At 36.9% G+C, this 19,960-nt stretch overlaps 1 protein-coding gene across 6 annotated transcripts in view; it reads right to left on the bottom strand.

The window, feature by feature from the left end:
- The window catches only part of TTC3 (tetratricopeptide repeat domain 3), a 66,179-nt gene that overhangs the window by 38,018 nt on the left and 8,201 nt on the right, over positions 1 to 19,960 (bottom strand). For all 6 annotated transcript variants that reach the window (XM_075033711.1, XM_075033713.1, XM_075033715.1 and 3 more), the window contains exons 7-16: positions 18,170 to 18,293; positions 17,123 to 17,208; positions 16,236 to 16,330; positions 14,376 to 14,438; positions 11,283 to 11,337; positions 10,576 to 10,738; positions 10,382 to 10,430; positions 9,176 to 9,299; positions 5,830 to 5,884; positions 1,037 to 1,097 (exon numbers count right to left, since the gene is read on the bottom strand). In XM_075033711.1, the coding sequence (XP_074889812.1) occupies positions 1,037 to 1,097; positions 5,830 to 5,884; positions 9,176 to 9,299; positions 10,382 to 10,430; positions 10,576 to 10,738; positions 11,283 to 11,337; positions 14,376 to 14,438; positions 16,236 to 16,330; positions 17,123 to 17,208; positions 18,170 to 18,293 (875 nt within the window). The remainder of the gene's footprint in view (positions 1 to 1,036; positions 1,098 to 5,829; positions 5,885 to 9,175; positions 9,300 to 10,381; positions 10,431 to 10,575; positions 10,739 to 11,282; positions 11,338 to 14,375; positions 14,439 to 16,235; positions 16,331 to 17,122; positions 17,209 to 18,169; positions 18,294 to 19,960) is intronic.

Below are 19,960 nucleotides of genomic sequence, written 5' to 3' on the forward strand. Positions count from 1 at the left end.
GACCGATGCCCGAGCAGCAATCTGCCCCTCCCAACCAACTCTCCTCAGTTAATATACTGGGCATGACATTCTATGGTATGGAATATCCCCTTTGGATAGTTCAGGTCAGCTGTCCTGGCCATGCTCCCTCCCAGCTTCTTGTGCACCTGCTTGCTGGCAGAGCATGGGAAACTGAAAAATCCTTAACTTAGGATAAGCACTACTTAGCAACAACTAAAACGTCAGTGTTACCAACATTATTCTCACACTGAATCCAAAACACTGTACCAGCTACTAGGAAGAAAATTAACTCTATCCCAGCTGAATCCAGGACACAGATGGAAGCATAAATTTTGTCCATAAAATCTATAATGCTTTTTATCTCAACTAATTTAATTTTGGCCCCAAACCATCAAACATACTCATTTACATTCAGCATGTTCTACGGGGAGTATTCATGTACTTAAAATTAGACACGGATATGCTTCAAGTGAAAATTCAAGTCTAACAACAACTAAAGGGCTCTAAGTTCTAGTATTCAGTTCTGAGACTGACTTAAAATGCTTTCTTCACAGTCAAACCTCTTCTTTTTATTGAGCATATGAAGTATCAGAGAAGTTTTAAAAATTATTTGGTACACAGTAGAACTAGTACAAAGAGGCCTTGAAAATAAGATAGAACTTGAGTTACATTGTGGTGTTGGAACAAGATTCCTACTATCTTTTGCTGTAAAGGAAAAACTTTTTTTGTTATGGTTATACTGTATGACTTGCTTTTGGGCAACAGTTTTTAAACAGCAGTTATTAAAATTATACCTTCATTTACTAAAGAGCTTTGAAAAATATTTAGTTTCTAAGTAATAAAACTCAGGCTCTTCATGAAAACTGGAATTTTGTGAACTTTAATCAGCTATCTTAACATGAACTGTATCCTGAAGAGTATGTAAACAATGTAAACAAAGCAATTAGCAAAGAGCAAGCAGCATTAACTCCTTTTTAAGTGCTACATAAAATAACTCAAAATAATAATAGGTTAAAAAATAAATAAAATTCCTTACCTCGTCTTTTCAGAGTCACCAGGTTTGGTTTTTAGTCTTCCTTTGTTCTGATGACTTTGACCTGTAATGAGAAAAAGTATTTCAAACAAAATTATCACCACCTAAAAAAAAGGAAAAAAATGCATTCAGAACTCACATTTTGCTTTATAATTAATAGATCTTAAACATTTACAATATTGAAAACTAACACAACTGAAAAGTTTTTCAAAAAGCCACCTCTGAGTGTTACAGCATGAATTTGATATTATTTTTATGAAATAGTATAGGAATTTATTGATCCTATAAAGGGCAAAAGATACTTCAGACAAACAGAAGAACCTTAAAATTCTGTTAAGATATGATCTGACTCTATAATATTGTAACAACTATTAAAGTGGACTCCAAGCTGAAGAAATCAGTATGTTATACAAAACCACAGTTGTATTCACTATTAGTTGATAACTAGAATTTTTAAAGGGAATAATAGATCGCTATGGATGTTTGACTACAGAAATTTTACAGAATGTCTGCTACTTCAGAAATACATTGCTAAAGGAGTTAAGTTCAACCCACATTAATCTTAGAAATGTAAACATATGAGTCGGATCAAGAAGAATGTCCCTGATTACAAAATAAAAGTGTTTGATGATGTGGAAATACTGGATCACAAAGAGAAAAAAGAATCTATCATGTGATACTGATTAATTTCTAACTCTGAAACTTAAGTTTTTGACATTAACACAAAACTTTACTAATACATTTTACAACTCCAGAGATCTAACACTGTCGTTGATTAGTTACAGGGCTCTACAAGCAGAGTAAACAATTTGTTAGTAAAAAGGAAGAAAACATGTTTTAATACTTTATTGTAATTGGTCAAAACCAGGAAGCCATGCCGTTAACTGCAAAATCATCTCTCAACCGTTTTCTGCCGAATTAAAACATAACATTAGGCATCCGAATATGCACATGCATACTCATGATTAAGTCGAGAGGTTTTTAATTTTCAAGAATTTTAAGTTAGAATTTTACAAGACATTAATGACTCAACAGCAACAGTGACAAAGTCCACTTATGGGAGAGCTGTCTTCTAGTAACCGGACGGTTAGACAAGCAAGGCAAAAAATATAATTTCTGGACTGGTAAGGAACCAACAAGCAGCTGACGAATTCAGTTGCAGAACTGCTGAGCATCACATGTTGCAGGTGTTCTTTATTACATACACATGGTAAGTTGAAGGGGTGCAGAGCAGCAGATATTTTTGCTAGCTAATCCTAATGGATTTTACAAGGCATATAGGAATGCCACCTTCAGTCTCAGCTACCTGTTCCAAGAAGGGATAGTTCCAGCTATAATCTTTCAGAAGTAGTTTAGGAGGCAACTGTGGATTCCTAATATTGGACACAATCACACAGACAACATACAGTCCAGCACTGGGATTCAAGCTATTTGAGCACTGGAACCCAAACATAAGGTACAGCTACCTAAATCATTAAATATTGCTTGATTTATTATTATGCTTATGCTGAACTACCATAAAATCAAATTTGAAAAATGAGTTATTAATTTTATATATAAAGTTTCAGTAACTATCTATGCTTAAAAATGTTTATTTCATGATACTCAGAGAAGTATTTTCTATAATTAGATAAAAAATACTGAAAGACACTGATTGTGGAAAAATACAAATCTATGCATTTGAGTAATCTCACTCAAGCCAGTGGGATGTCTCATGTACTCATTTCTCAAGTGAAATCGTATGCCTCTGCACTTGCCTTGTGCCAGAAGTAATTTTTCATTAAGAACTACTTAATAACATAAAATTTAAATTAATCGGAACAAAAAATCAAGCATCATGAAGACTGAACATGTTCAGAAATATTTCATGAACCATTTCTTGAAATTGTCCCATAGAAGTCTGAATAGGTGTCTGTTTAAACGGTTCATATGCATTAAAAACTCCAAAGCTACACTAATAATCATCACAAATTCCTCATAATAGAGACATTTAAATGATGGAAAACAACAATCCTTTTGAAAGCCAGGAAACACTTCAAGCATATCATCATTTAACCATTTAGAGACAGAGATATATTACCTTTTCTTCATTATATAGGTTCCTTTCCCTTAAGGAATCAATCTATCATTCAAAACAAAATCTTAATGAAGATAAAGGAATACAAGCCTTCCCTCTCACCATCAAAAGCAAGAATTAATCAGCCCTACTTTTTCATTGAATGATCTAATTTTAAAAGCCATTCAACAAAAATTATTTCAGAAAAATTTTCTACAGAAACTACTATTCCCATACACCACCCAACTTAAAAAGATACTACATTCAGATTTTTAAAAAATTCTTTTAAATAAAAGTAACAAGCAAATCCTGCTGAATTATAGTTAAAATACTTAAGGAGCTATATTAATTCAACAGCAAACATGATTCACTTACCCCACAAACATTTTAAAATATTAGTAGAAGTAGTATTGCTTTTGCTAGACATTCTCATTAGGAGTGAGCAAAGATACTTAACAGAAATGTACACATGCTCAAAAAAATAGTACATGCAGACAAGAACTGAAATTAAGAAGGACGGTAACTTTAAGATAAGATACAGTGTCATAAAGTTCCTTTACATTGAATCTCCTGCAAGTCTTAAGCCTTTAAGTGAACAAAGGCTAAGAAAAAGAAAGCTATTCTTCCCCACCCACAGTAAACTCGCTATCAGCTAGTCATTCAGAGCGTAACTCCTCCTTTCAAATCAAAGCCAAATCAAATATTTTCTTCTACATCAGTACTGACAGAGTATGAGGGGGAGAGGAGGAGGAGGAAGAACAGAAAAAAAAATCACGGAATCAGCACGTTTTTTTTTTTAAATTACTATGTTCAACACAACATTTCATAGTCCTATGATCTCTTTAGCCTAGAAGAATTTTCAGTTCTCTCCCAACATTCAGCCTTTCATTATCCCTCTTCCCTCCTCGACCTCTAGAAGTCAGCTATCCTTCTGACACCCTGCCCTTTCACCAGTATCAGCAGCGCAGACAGACTGCAGACACCCTGCCCTTGACCAGTATCAGCAGCACAGACAGACTGCCAACACCCTGCCCCCTGACCAACATGGGCAGCAGGATGCTGCCCACATTATTCATGTACAGTACGATTCTCTCAAATCCCCTACTGCTGGTGGAGCCAAGGGGCAGCACAACTCTTACCCGCATCAAAAGACATTGCACGATTTGGTCTTGCTGCCCCGTGAGCTGGACACCAAGTACCCCTGGCAGTCCACTGGAGTCAGGGCATCACTTACAGTGCTATGTTTGCTATTGGTGATTGGGCAGGTCACCCCATGGGCGTGTTGCTGCTGATCTGTTCCACTGCCCCAATAAAACTTTGTTTTATAAAGCATCATCAGATGCCATTACTATTTGGACCACATCTTCTTGCTCAGGAAAACATCTGGATTCACTTAGCTGTCACTTGCTTCAAACTCATTCAAAATTCCCTATGGCTTCCATGCATCTCATATTTTGCTCCTTCCCACTATCTACGCATAGTTCCTCAAAACTGATTTGTCTTCCAGAGCTTGATTTCCCCTTCTAAAACCCTTCCCTGATTTATGCTTTCTGCATTAAGTCCCTTCAACACTTTATAGTTTCTTCTTTTTTTACTATCCTTCCACATAACATCTTTTCAACAAATTCATCTTGACTCTTCTTTCGCAACCTTTCCCACATTTTCCATCTCCCAATAAATCCTTTAATTCTTCAAGATGCTTGCATACGTCCAAAGTCCACAAGAGCAAGATCACTCCTCCTACTGATCATTTTAAAATAATATTTTGTAATGTATCTCCACTGGTTTCCCAAAATCAAATTTTGAAGTGCTCTGTACTTTGGCACCCATTCAGCTAAGTATTTAAGTACGTGAAGTCCAAAGAACAGTATGGCTGGACACCAAGGACTTCACATGGTTGCATGGTCAGGACTAGAAGGACTCACTGCCTTGGAGGTCACAACTTCAGAATACAGTGTGAGCATGCAGCTGCTCCAGATCCAGTAGGAGTATTCAAAACAAACATTATAAATAAGAAAAATTTCTGAATGTCAGGGAAATATCTTATGCTTTCTTGGTTACAGCAGGTTTAACAGGTGATAAAAAACCCAAGCAAAATTCAGGAAAAGATTTCACTTTGAAGATCAGAACTGTTTGCACTTCACTTTCACCACAGTAAAGTAACTCTGTCACTGTGGGAGTTTTGGGGGGGTGGGACTTCTCCCTATAAAACAATTGGTTTGTTGGTTTTTTTAATTAATTAAAAAACAGACATGAACAATAAGTCACACCAACTTCTACCTCTGACAAATATTTTGTGGCCTCCTTCCTCTCTAACTGCAGGATCATTTTCTTAAGGACCTATATGGAGCTTTTAGTAATCACAAATGAATTATGAACACCGAAACTACCCACACACTTCTCTTAAATTTAGAACCTTTTAGATCCTATACCTGTCTTAGAAGGAGGGAAAGTATTTCTACCATGTGACTCAGCATTCTACTTTTTAGTTCCAGTTTCAATTCTGAATTCATCCATGTAGATTCAAACTATAAAAGTGTGAAGGAAAAAAGACAGAAATATAGGAGAGGAGCAGTATCTAAGTAACTGCACCCTAACAGGAAAAGAAATAAAACCTGATAGCGTACTGAACACTTGCTAGTGTTGTGAAAATAACACTAGATACACATTTGCTCATTAATAATGGCAACAGCAACGGAAGAACCGACTCAGACTTGATGAATAGCAGAAATGAACTCACTTGGTGGAAACTCCAGAGACCAGCCTTTGCTTTCTGTTCTTTGGATGTCAGTCACCTAATGACAAATACGTTAGTTTGGTTTTACACAGATAACAAAAAACAAATAGATATCGCTCACTAAATTTAAACAAAGAAAAAACCTAGAACACTGACATTTAAACAAAGAAATCATGATAATACAGTGTATTATGTCCCCAATCAAAAGGCAAAGAAAAATCATTTCATTAACCAAAGTGCATTTGCACACTTAAGCTTTTCTCCTCCAAATTCATACCAATTAATATTATTTACTAGTCTAACACATACTAGCCTTTTTCGCAGTAATGTTCATCCTTAAGGAAGAAAATTTACAGACCTACATTATGAAGATTTTCATAGCATAAAAGCAGATGAAAGTTTTCGTAAGACAGTCAAAAATCTTTAAGCACTTCTTGTGCATTCTAACGATCACTCTGTTTTTCAACAAGTTCTAAGTTTCTTTTCCTTCCGTTTGCCCTTGTACGTTGGTTTCATTTTCCCCACTAATGAGTCATCTTTTTTTGCTGCGCCGCCCTCCTGTGAAACCTGAAAGGGGTTTTTTTCCACTTGTGTGTACTAAATTGTTTTGACCTTGCTAGTAGATTCACATTATGTATCATTTTTTTTCTATATTATATAGCTTATTTATAACACATTTTATAGGGTAAATTATAACAAACAGTTTATTAATTATCTTACAACAATGACAGTAAAGACAATCAGGAAGAGGTACAAATGTTTCTTTAAATTAATAATTAGTGTGAAAGAGAAGAACTGTCTGTAAACAAACTGGAGGTTGGTTATTAAATTTTTAATTCCAAGCTGTTAGAGCACGACTGTCACAGTCTGCACGTGTCTAACAAAGCACACCACTGAAGAAAATTTATGCACAGGAATAGTTTACAGGCTCCTCATAATACTGGCAATGAGATAGGCACTAAGACAGCAACAGCTGGGAAATTCCACTGACATCCAGTAGCAAAATCCACCTAAAACAAGGTAAGCACCAAAAAATCCCCCAACTCTCCACTTTTTGGGGGGTGGGTGTTTTTTAAGGAAAAAAATATATGTGCTCAGTTTGGCTGGGATGAAGTTAATTCTCCTCATAGCAGCTCATATGATGCTGCATTTTGGATTTGTGACTAAAACAGTGTTGATAACACAGGGATGTTTTAGCTATTGCTAGGCAGTTGCTTGCACAGCGTCAAGGCCTTTTTTTATTTCATACACAGCCGAACCAGCAAGTAGGCTGGGGGTGCATGAGAAGTTGGGAGGGGACCCAGCTGGGACAGCTGACCCCAACTGACCAAAGGGATATTCCAGACCATATGACGTCATGCTCAGCATATACAGCTGGGGGAAGAAGAAGGAAGGGGGGGACATTTGGAATTATGGCATCTGTCTTCCCAAGTAACCATTATGCACGATGCAGCTATGCTTTCCTGGAAATGGCTAAAGATCTCCTAGAAGTAGTGAATGAATTCCTTATTTTCCCTTGCTTGTGTGTGCAGCTTTTGCTTTGCCTGTTAAATTGTCTTTATCTCAACCCATGAGTTTTCTCACTTTTACACTTAGGATTTTCTCCACCATCCTGCTGAGGGGAGTGAGCAAGCAGCTGTGTGGGGCTGAGCTGCTTACCAGGGTTAAACCACAACAACATAGTACACCATTGCACTTTCAACAGTAAAATAACCTTTTAAAAGCCAGATTTAGAGGCTTTTGTTGCTGGATTTCTTTGGTCATCCTTCACTAACACATATCCTTAGTTTAATTATTTTTCAGGAACAAAAATCAACCATGAAAAGAGAATGAAGTTTACTCTATTAAGCTTCTGTGATGGATGTACTTGACTCCTTGACCAAACTAGTGGTAGTTTAGTTCAGGCTCCAAAGAAGTAAAGGCTTAGGCTGTGACCAGGCCATGAACTTCTCTAGTTCCAACCTGTTCTTTGAAAACCCACACAGGGACAGGGTGACATGGTGAGCTTTGATGTATACGAGCTTGGAAACCGGAACACCGATCATGCGATTAACACATAAATAGCAGATGGTTCTTCCAAAACTAATTTGGTCAAAGAACAAAGGAATTTGTGGGTACAAGGAGTCTCATGCTTACCTTTTCCATCGCATGTAATTTGACTACGAGCCAACCACTTTATTCCATAAATATGACAGCCTGAGCGAGCTTTTTTTGAGCTCTTCCTCCTAAGTAACTGGCAGCAAGGCAATGATCTCGAGTTGGGACACCTCTCAAGGTTACTCCTCGTGGCTGAGAGACCCCCTACCAACTGCAGATCTTTGGTAAGTGACTGCTGTCGCACATAACTTTGTATCACAGGGCATTAAGATCTTGTATTGGTAACTTTGAATCATTATTATATCCTCTGTGCAGTAGAGTAATAGACTGAACCTTGCCATCGGACTTCTTTAAGCCTCACTTCTACAACATCTTAATTCAATAAAACCACTTTTGCTGCTACCTTTGGCAGTGCTTCTTTAAGCAGTCTAAATCTCCCCTGCAACAGCTTCACTTTCTCATTTAAGGCTTTCTCACCAAAAAGTTAATAAACAATCTAGTAAAATATTTGTGCTTGTAAACAGTCTTTTAAAATGAAAGAATGAATCTAAATAATTAGAAAGGGCTACTAAAATAACACAAGTCCACCTTGCATTTTGGAACTATACTACACTTGTTTTAAACACACAAGCCACACTGATATTTGAGAACCACAAACCCCTAGTTTTAAATACAATCCAGTTAAGCATACTATTCAACCAGCGTTTTTCCCATACAAAAGAAATCTGTTTACAGAGCATGAAAATAACAGCCTATAACCATGGAAATACCTTAACATCACAATATCAGTGCAAAACAATGCTCCAGTATAGCAAAAGCCCTGTATGCGATTTAACTATGGCTAAAGCATCTTCCACTGAACTCCATTACATAAGTACACGTTAACTAAATCCCCTCCTAAAGCCAAATGAAAGCCCAGATCTGAATGCATATTGACAGGCAGGACTGGACAGTTGATTAAATCAGACATGACTTTAGACTCACTTTCAAGAAGCCCAAAGAGACCCCTCTCCTCATCATAACATACAGCCTCCACCTTCTCATTCAAGCAACCACCTCCTTTTAAATCCAAAGGTCTGAACATAGATTTGAGAGTTAAATATTACAAGAGAAGTATACTTGGCTGACAAAGTACACAATTTTTAAAACACAGTAGCCGCAAAATTTCAGCCGCACCATTAAATAACACATTCCAGGATGATGTAAATCAACACACAGTTAGTCTTGTAATGCCAGCTGTAGCGTAACTTACCCTGGTATCATGTTTTTGATGACAATGATGATCTTTAGGATCAGACTGTGTTCCCTTTCTGTCTTTTTCTATTTCTTTTTGTTCTTCAGAGATTATTAAATGAGATTCTGAAGAACTGCAGTCTCTGATATGTAAAAAGAGAGAACCCGAGTTCTTCCAGTGTCAATGTCTTCCCCGTATTTAAGACACACACCATACATGTATCATGAAAAAAACAAAGACGAATACAGGAAGTCTACCCCTCATAGAAGTGTAATGGCATAAGCATATCAAACAGCCATTTTTTATGCCTTCAAATTGCACAGTCCAAGGCTATGCAAAAATATAACACCAAAAAAAGCACCGTTCTCTATAAAAGGAACAGGAACTGAATTACTGCACTTTAAAAAAAAATAATAATAATGGTAATTAAAAAAAAAAAAAAATCAATCTTGCCCAATGCCACATTTTATTTGTGCAATATAGAAGGGAAACAAATTTAAGTTCCTGCAGAATTTTCAGGTTTACAAAAAGCTGTTTAGTAGTTTACTTACTGTACTGTTTCTGAATGATAGATAGCACATCACTACAGGTAGACCAATAAAAAAAATCAAAAGATCTTTCAGAAAAATGTTTTATATTAAAGTTACAGCATATATTGTAACTTAGCTGAATCCGTGATATGGAGTTGCTCTCACTCTCTCTGGGCAAGGCAAAAGCACAAAATAGATGTGGTGAAAGCAAGTTTCTACAAATTAGGATACATGTTCATTTTTATCATTGTCAAAATGCATTTGCTAGCACTCAGTTCTTCAAATCAGCTTAATCTCCTAGCTAACTTTATATAGCAAAGTTAACACAAAAAAACAGGTGTGATTGCACTGACATTTTCAGGCACCAAATTTCCTCAACAGTAAAGTACTTCAAGTTGGGAGGAAAAAAACCCATGAAAATGTAACTGTTTCCTGTTATTTCCAACATGGGTAAAACTTAATGCTGAAGCAAACTGCTTGGAAGTGGAACAAATCTCAAGGTAGCTTATTTAGTTCCTGAAAGTCCTCTTTACTCCTAGGCTGCACTCTGTTTGCAGTTCTCTTAAGTTTATTCCTTCCATTTTTATTTACTGACAATTTAAGCAATATCTATGCTATGTATTACTTAAATCTTATACTAAGCATTGCTAATTATTAAAAAAAATAACCAAAAACAAACTTGACACTTGCTTACTTTTTCTCAAGAAGCGACTTCTTTGGTTTCTGTTTATGTTGTTTAATACCTATAGAAAATTATATAGGAAGGGGGAAAAAAAAAAAAAACAACAACACCAAAAAGCAAAAAGGAATTAGCTAGTTTCAAAGGAAAGTTACCAATGAAGGAATTTTGCTATGTTTAAGGTAGATCTCGAAATCAGAAAAGGTTACCATTGATTTCTTCTAATGTCTTCTTTAACTTGTCATTTTGTTGAATAAGGTCCTTAAGTCCATCAAGAATATTCTTGCATAGTTCCTGAGCTCTCTCATTAGCTTCCAAAGCCAGTTCGTGTTCCCCCAGTAATGACAGCGCCTTACAGAAGTGGTAGTGACCCTACATGGGCATGAGTTTGACTTTCAAGTGTTCATTCACACAAATAAGAAAACAATTTATATCCAAAACAGCTGCAGTAGACAATACAAAATAAAATTTTACATACTCAACACCTGTTTCAAAGTTTTCAACTACTCAGCACACTGAAACAGAAAGATAATTCACTGGGAGTAGCATCGAGGCTCTGTCTTTGGAAAAGAGCAAATTTGCTTTTTCCCCTAATCTCAACTACTACTTTGCAATTTTGTAACTATCCCTTATTTACTCTTCTTTAGGCTACAAATACTGAAAAATACATGTTGGTCATTAATTAGGATTTTTTTTATTGTAAGGACTATGTATATTCTTTTTAAAGCACTGTGATAACATAGCTACACACAACAACAAAATAAATGTTTTATTCTGTCTTTACACATGCAGAACACCATGTAACAACACTTACAACATGTTACATCTACCTGGGTCAAACCTGTAATTAAGACTCTGGGTTATGTTGGTTTACAGTACCAACAAAAGACAATATTGAAATGTACATTAAACTAACCTTTGGCCAATTAGGCTTCAAAATAGTGGCTCTTTTTCCATCAGCAAGGGCTCTCCTTAGAGGAAGGAGGGAAAAAGAAGAGGTGTTTATTATTTATACTTCAGAAAAATCTACAGATCAGATATACAAGGCACCATAAAAATACAAAGTGAATAAAAGAACAGTTCATTCACCCGTGTGAAGACATGGTCTGATAACACTTCTTAGCTGAAACTTACCTGGGTTATAATGTCACAGTCTCAAATATTTCACCCATCAGATATTTATTCCCTCCCCCCACCTACCAGGTTTTCCAGCATTTCTGCATATGTACCTACCCCTTAACTGGGTTCTAACAAAACGTTCCTTAAAAAAACAAAGCCTTAATAAAAAAGCCTGACTACCAAACTTAAAGATTTTGACAGAAATCACATTGGAGAGTAGTTACGTAATCATAGCTAGAGATTTGAGGGTGCATGTATTAACTGCTGAGCACTGAAAGACAAAAACTCCCAACTACTGAAGCCTGAAGAACATACACATCTCTGACTTTTTATATAGAAGGTGTCATGGAATAACCAGAATTACAATTTTGGTCAGGTCAGAAGAGAAGCAGACTATCCCTATGGCTACAGCAGAGAACACAGAGCAGCAGCGATGGCCTCTGCTGAAACCAGTGCTGCCCAAAGCAGGCAGTTACACAGTTTATATACCTGAACTACAGCTGTGTGTCAGATAAGCAGGATGTAGTAAATTACAACAAAGAGCAGTCACATACGGATTATTTCAGATGAGAAAGCTTACAAATAACTCGCTCCTTTGATAGCTGGGTCATGCTGACTCAGTGAGGTCTTCAGAAAATGTCTGCAGCGAGACCTAACTTGAGAGGCCTGCAAAGGGCTATGAGGCATTAACTGTTTTACCTCCACAAAGGGAAGGAATATGGAAAAAACAGCTTGTTTCATATGAAACTGTTCATAAATTGCCTAGTCACTACCACTGTTTTTTGCAACCATTACAGCAGGAAAACTTGTACAGAGGGATCTGAAGGAGGAGGATGAGCTCTGTGGTAACAAAAGCCAGATACTAAAGAAAAGCCTGAAAAAGACAGTAATTTCAAACCAAGGAGTATGTTTTACACAACAAAATTCTTCAGAGATTTCAGGAAGAATTAATTCAGTGAAATGAAAGCAAGTTAGAACAACAACAACAACAACAAACCCACAAAAACACCCCAAAATAAGAAAGCCCAGGTAGGAATGGAAGAATTTGGAGGTGTGGCAATACATTTTAAAAAATAAGTAATAAAAAACCCCAACAATAGAAGTAGTGATTCAAATGGGAGAAATTGCACCATATTCATATGGCAAAGGAAGCAGACACAAGGAAAAAAATGCTTGAGTAAGAGACAGATAGTGGGGTACAGAACCTCAGAATACTAAGGGATTATAAAAGCAGTTGGAAAGATCAGAAAAAACTGAAGCAATTTGTCTTCTTCTCAAGCGTGTGCTGTTATTTGTTATAGTTGTTCTCTAGCATGTGCCTCGTTTTCACCCACCCAGTCCTTCCTCCAGTGCCACCTTTCGACAGCCTTGTGCAGTGCTAGGAAAGTTGCCCCCGACACTGTCAAAACATCACAGCACGAAGCGTAGCTGCAGTGAAAGGTCCTGTCCCGTACCAAGGCCTGGGAGGGAACACGACCGCTGCCTCTCACGAGGCTCTGAAAATGGGAGGAATACACACACCTTGAGTAAAGCTATGAACACTCCAGCAGATGATCTGGAGAACACTGTATAACTGCGTAGTCCCATAATACAGTACTGCCACCACCAATAGCAGGCCATAAGCTCAGTACCAACTTTGCAAAACCTCAGGACTGAGTCATCTCAGTCTTGCTCAGCCTGAACGGCAGTCTCACCTGCCTGCAGTTTTCTTTTACTTGGTTTAACTGTGACATCAATTTCTCTAATTTGACCAGGCATCTATGGCTAATTTGTTCTATTTTAGTTCATCTTTGTGTGGTACAGCCATAGACTGTGATGGCATAACTGCTTGTTACTACTATTTATACAGAATGACTCCAAAATGATGATGTCCTGTAAAGAAATACAAGCCTGATATGACAGCAGAGGCCTTGAGAAGTGGAGATACAGTACACAACAAAGGAGTACAGGCAGAAGATATCAAGAGATGGGGCACACGCTTGGCACTGGAGACCCCATGACTTATAAACAATTTGCCAATGGTCAGTGAAAGACATGCCAAATCTGGACAAATATGACTTTAAGAGTAACAAAGAAAAAGTAATATCCATAAAAAGCACCATGTATAGTAAACTCAGATGTAACAGGGTACTGCAGACCAACAATGACAGAGCAAAGGTGTAATACCATGTTAGCAAATGCAAAAGTGACCCAAAGTGGATCCCAGAGTGAGGAAGGACAAGCCATCAGCATGAACACCACATTCCTCATGGAAAAGGACTCTTACATGCTGACAGGTCTCTAACCCCACTGCTACAGCAACGGAACTGTCAACTTAGTACCCACACAGAGGAGCCGTGGAGGGGTGAGCATAATACCAGGAAAATGGGCAGAAATTAAAAATCATGTGGATACCAGATTTACCAGTTAATAACAAAACATTGTTATTATTTCTTTTTATTTCAACAATTAGATCTGGACTAACAACAATTCGACCTTTAAGACTTCAACGATACTAACAATAAATTCTTGGGTTGGCTTTACATAAAAGGTATACATTCACCTTGCTCATAAACAAGATTTTTATCTTAACAACTGGCTTAAGGAAAATAACCCTCATACCCACACTGATCTCTTCTTCAAGAGGTTTAATAAAAATCACAATACTTACTGGTACTGAGGTTTTTTTCCTGTTATATAACCCCCCCCACCCCCAAATTTTAAATGTTATTACCATCTGACAGCAGATACAGCTAATATTATTCATTTTTCTTAATATCAGTTTTGTGAGGTAGTAACATCACAACTACTGTACACTTAAGTTTTAAAAATACTATTTTCCTAAGTATATTGCCAATTTTTAACTGCAGAACACCACAACATTTCAGATTATAAACAAAGGGTTACTTACTTGTACTGCCTTGTGAGAATTAAACAAAGAGCTCTGTTTCCATACAGAAGATGGTTTGCAGGACTTAAAAATAAAAAAACAAAAACAAACAATCATGAAGAGTTAGTAATGTATATTATTTTTGAAAATCTTAAGGAGAAAATAAAACAGTAATTGTCTGCAAGCACTCTAGCACCAACAATTACATAAAAGCTTCCTTGAATAGACCCATTGATTTACAAGTTAAGTCACTGAGAATATTAGTTTTAATTATGTAATAATTTGTAATATTTGGGCCCACTAATGCAACTTCCAATCAATTCAAATCACTCTCAGCCTACTTTAAAAAAAACCAAACAAACAAACAAAAAACACAGAAGAGAGATAGATTTAAACTTCTTCCCCAGCTCAAAGCACATCTCAAATGGTCCACAGGTGTGGCTAGTATGTTCCCTACAATCTCAGCTTTGTTTCAGAAAACGAAAAGCTAGCTTGACTGCCTGGCTGGGCAGACTGAGCAGCAGTTCTAAAGAGCTGAGGCATTGTCCCCAAAATACCTAATGGAGAACGAGAGGGGGAAACTGATAAATGTAATCCAGCAACCACTTGAAAGGAAGCCAAGTGAGGATGCAGCTAGTTAGGGGAAGGAATGTGATGATGAAGCAGATGAAAGTCACACTAGGTGAATGAGAAAGAGAAGACAGTGCACAGAGCAGATGAAGGATACCTGAGCTGCTAGACATCACTGAGCTATCCTTCACCTTCCAGCAGGGTCTTAAGGACAAAGAACAATTTCTAACAAATAGCTGTAACAGCAGCTCAGCTCTACAGCCCCTGGAAACCATGAGACTTCCTTTGCTCTTTCTAAACCATGGGATTTCCTTTGCTCTTTCACTGAATTCTGCTGCTCCCTCCCCCTCAGGTACCGTGAGCAAAGCCTTCTTAGCCTGCTCCATCATCTCAGATACAGTCACTTGACGGAAGTCAGCCTACCCAACTTTTCAAGGAAGCTGAAATCAGCTTGAATTTGGGATTGAAATGTATCCTACTATGTGACACAAAATCTGAAGACATCAGCAAAATGCTAATCCTTTCAACTGCACAATTCTAAAGCTACAGACTTCAAAATGAAAAAATAAAACAGTTTGCACAATCAAATTTTTATGAAAGGTGGGACTTTATGAATTTCACCATATTACATAGGCACCAGGAATTATAAAAGCAGCATTTGCACGACTACAACACAAGTAGCAATGACAACAAACCAGAGTTCTGTAACTCGTTGACATTCTGTGCAGACTATAGGAAAGGGGCAAATGCTCTACGTGCATGTGACAAATTCTCATTTAATCTCCATCTCCCTGCCCCTTTATAGAGCCCAGGAAAGTTTCCAAAGCCTTTCAGCAAAGGACTTTTAGGAAGAAATTAAACAAGACTTACAAAAGGAAATTAAGCCTGTTGCATACAGAGTTACTAAGAGAAGATACTTAAAAGTAAGTATTTGTTCTTGTTCACTTGTTCTGCATCATAGCTAAGATAAGTATTTACAACAGTTGGTCATAGTGTTCTGCTGGAAGAGTATTTAGGAGGGATAACAGAAGTGGCTGTTCACACCAAATAACTTATTTTCTTTCAGGTTTACTATACTTACTGTTAGTCATTTTAGATCAACTTTAGAACCTAACAGGACTTCTGGGGCAGTAAAAGTGCAAACAACCATTAGTAACAAGAAATAAAACAGAATAAAAAACATGTTACGTAGCTTTTTTTTTAAACTGGATTATCATTTGGCTCATGCCAAATTACAAAAAATCAGGATAAATCTGAATAAACTGAATACATATTATATAACACAATCTAGTTAACCAGTTCAGTTCTTACCAAAACTCTATGGCTTTAGTATATGACATTATAGCACGATCAAAGTTTCCTTGGGAAAATTCCTCATTTCCTTTTTGTTTCATAGATTCACTGTTCTGTGAAATCAAGAAACAACGATTCAGTAACCACTGTAATTAAACTCATTTGCAATGAGAGGTAAAGAAAACATCTGACAAGAGGCAGCTAAGTTTTTATGCTTGTAAAAACAGAATGTTACGTACGCAGTATTAGTTGTAATTTAATACTTTTAATTCATTGCAATTAATAAGCTTAAAAGTGTACAAATGAAAATGTTATGCAGATAAGAATACAATGAACAATAATTGAAAAGCAGGACTAACTCAGAAGCTCTCCTGGGTTCCATAATATACTCATCATCAAAAGTGAGCATGTGTCAAACAGCAAGGTAGGCTGAGTACAGCACAGCTCAACCAGTTCCCTGCTCAGAGCCTTTCAGCGTAGCTCCTGAACTACAGAATTGTAGCAAGGAAGACACAGGAATTAACCAGACTTCTGTAGAAAAAAAGCCCCAACATCTACACTAAAGGAACACATGGCAAAGACTTTGAGAGCATCTTATTTCTGTGTTAAAAGGATCAAGTTGAACAATCTTCTATCAATATTAACTGCATTTCCTTGAGTTTTTTGGGGGGTGAGGAAGGGAACACTCTCCAATATACACTGGCAATGTAAACAACTGAAGTTCTGTTTATTAGGCCAGGATCTCTCAAGGTAACTATTTATGACCAGACAAATACTCACTCAAGCTTTTGAAACCTTTATCTTTAATCATTTGGTCACTTTTCTAATCTTTGATCATTAAAAACTCCCCCAAAATTAATAATAAAAAAAGAAAAGCACAAACACATTCTGATATCATCTCTCACCTTCCTACAGTTTTCACAGGTCACAGCTTTAAATTCCTCAACTAAATTACAATCTTCCAAAGCAACTTTAGTAATGTAACGTTTGCCTGGAGACAAAATTCAGAAAAACACAATGGGTGAAGAAGTTACCAAAGACAAGAAGTAGGGTTTATCTTCTGCTGCTAAGAATCATGCTCTGTTTCCTGACTGGAAGCAAAATTTGACATACCAACTAAATAACAGAAACAAATTAAGCTACAGAAATGTTCAAAGGAACAGGAATTATTTATTATTGTATAAGTCCAAAATAACTGGCTGCAGACTGCAAAATGTTTAAGTACTTCCCTAATTTCAAGCAATCAAGTAAAACTCAATTGTATTTTAAGGAATTTGCATTTTAAAGATTTGTATTTAAAAGAATTTGTAATCCAGTGCTTAACTATAAAAAGATTCTTCTCCTTACATGCAAGTTCCATTTCTACTAACCTGTTGTTTACTGCAACAGCTGAGTTAGACTGCATATATGCAAAAAGATCAGAATATGAGCCATTTAACACATGTCAAATACAGCAGGCCTGGGAGCTTTTCATAATTTCAGCAGAAGCTCTGCTGCTAGTGTTAATAATATCTTACAGTAACTCCCATGAGCTACATAAGCTAATTTTTTAAATATGACTAACATCTCAATTAATATTTTGACAAAATCCTCTGCCAAACGTTTAACAGAAAGACCCAAACAATATTTCAGGCAACTTTCAACTTAACCCTAAGTTAAAGCCATACAGGGTGTGCATACAGCCCCTAATGGACACCAAAGTGAAAAAAATGTTCTGAACTCCTGTTCAGAAACAGCATGTGCACCATGAATACTACCCACATACAGAGATTCAAGGAAGAATTGACTGGTTCAAATAAAAAAGAAAAAACCCCACACCACCAGCACTATTTTTCCAGTCACTCTTCCAGCCACTCCCAGAGTAGTGAAATACACACAAACATTAACTATTTGATAATTACAACACAAATTACTTTCCTCACCATTGTTTCTTCAGAAGTGGTCATACTTACATTCAGCAAAGAAAATTTCAAGATAGATCCAACCAAAATCACCAAGTTTCTCCAGCCTCTGCAGAATACTGACATCACCTGTGTATCTAACCCAATCAAGTGCATCCCCAACATCGAAGACACCCTATTTCAATTGAAGAAAAGGAAAATAAAGAAAAAATGGTAACTAATTCTATATAAAGCAAAGTCTTAAAACAAAAAACAATAAACACAAAACAAGCCAACAGCTCACTGGCAATATAGTGAAAGCATTCCATGTAAATATAACAACCAATACTACTGCAGCACTTAGACTATGCACTTGTTCCTGATTTGTTAGCCTTTGAAATAGACAACAGCTGACAAATATAAGTATCTGGATAACTCAAGCACAGCATAATACAGCATATTCACAAAATGAAAACAGTCATTCTTTCAACAGGAGACAGGGGAGCCATTCAAATTACAGAATTTCATTTAGAAACTTATTTTTGATGACTGCACACAAAATTGCCTCAGTGTGAAGTGACAAGCCTGATTAAGAAAAAGCAAAATTCTCCAGGCTGTTAGACGTGCAGGCAGGGCTAAGACTTAATTCCATAAATCATGACTTCCCTTCTACTCAAACTAAATTTAACTGTTTGAGCTACAGAGCTTTATTTGAAGGAGAGGAATCGAGTGAAGAATGTCTGTTGCCTGGAATACTCCCACATTACCTGAGCCTACAGATTTTGAAAAATTGTATAAGAACCCACATGACTAAGACACTTCACTAAAAATACATGATATTTTCTTCTAATTTCCATGTTTCTATTTTAGCTTTTGCAGTAAACTAGGAAGTGGGGAAAAAAGTGACAAACACAGGGAAACTAAGAACATTCACAGTCCAAAGTTTACAAGCTGAAAAATGTAACAAGTATGGTTCTACTGTACACTGAATTTGGTAATGAAGATGGATCAGCAGGTTTCCAAACCACACTCTTACTCTGCCATTCACAGTCCTTCAGACTGTATCCATATCGCTGTTTGAGAATCTCATAAAACATTTCCAACCTGTCTCCAAAGAGGAGGATTTCTGCATCATTGCAGAGATCAAGCTTAGCTCTGCTCGTGGCCTTGTAGCCCCGTCACACAGCATTGCCTTTGCTAGTAATAGGCCACAGGCTTTGTACAGAGCTTGCAAGGCCACAGGACTGTGACTTGTCAGGCCTGCTCTGAGCTTGTCCTGACCTGCTTAGAGCTCTATTTTAACTGGGTTTTAACTGTAACAGCAACTTTTCTTCTCATCAGGTGGTTATGGCTAATTTGGTTTGAAAAGGAACCTAGGTAGATCCTAGGATAAGGAAGAAGAAAACATCAGCAGCAGTCCTCGCAGCAAAGAACTCCAGCTAGCAATGACTATATCCTCCACCCCACTTATGCAAACACCAGACAGAAGCCTTTCACTTTAGGATCTCAAGGAGCAGTACAAGGATAAGCACAACACCTGCAAAAGGGTCAGATACTAGGAAGTGCGCATATTACAATTCTAACTGTACTATTATTATCATTAGAGAGTTTTTCTGTTTAGTAGTATTTGTTTCTTCATTTTCTTTCTTCTGCAATAATTCATTCTGGAAGACTTCAACTACACTAACAATAACTTCTTGTCTTTACATATAAAGCGTGTTTGCCTTTTACCCATACCTAGACTTTCAGCATAACACACCAACACCAGCACAGAAATAGAGAACAAAGCAAAACACACCATATAGATACTGTGTGCTTGTGGGAGGAAATCTAGAAATCTTCAACACTGAATGCAGAGAGAGC

This window comes from Buteo buteo, chromosome 8 (genome assembly GCF_964188355.1).
Source record: "Buteo buteo chromosome 8, bButBut1.hap1.1, whole genome shotgun sequence".
Classification (NCBI taxonomy): domain Eukaryota; kingdom Metazoa; phylum Chordata; class Aves; order Accipitriformes; family Accipitridae; genus Buteo; species Buteo buteo.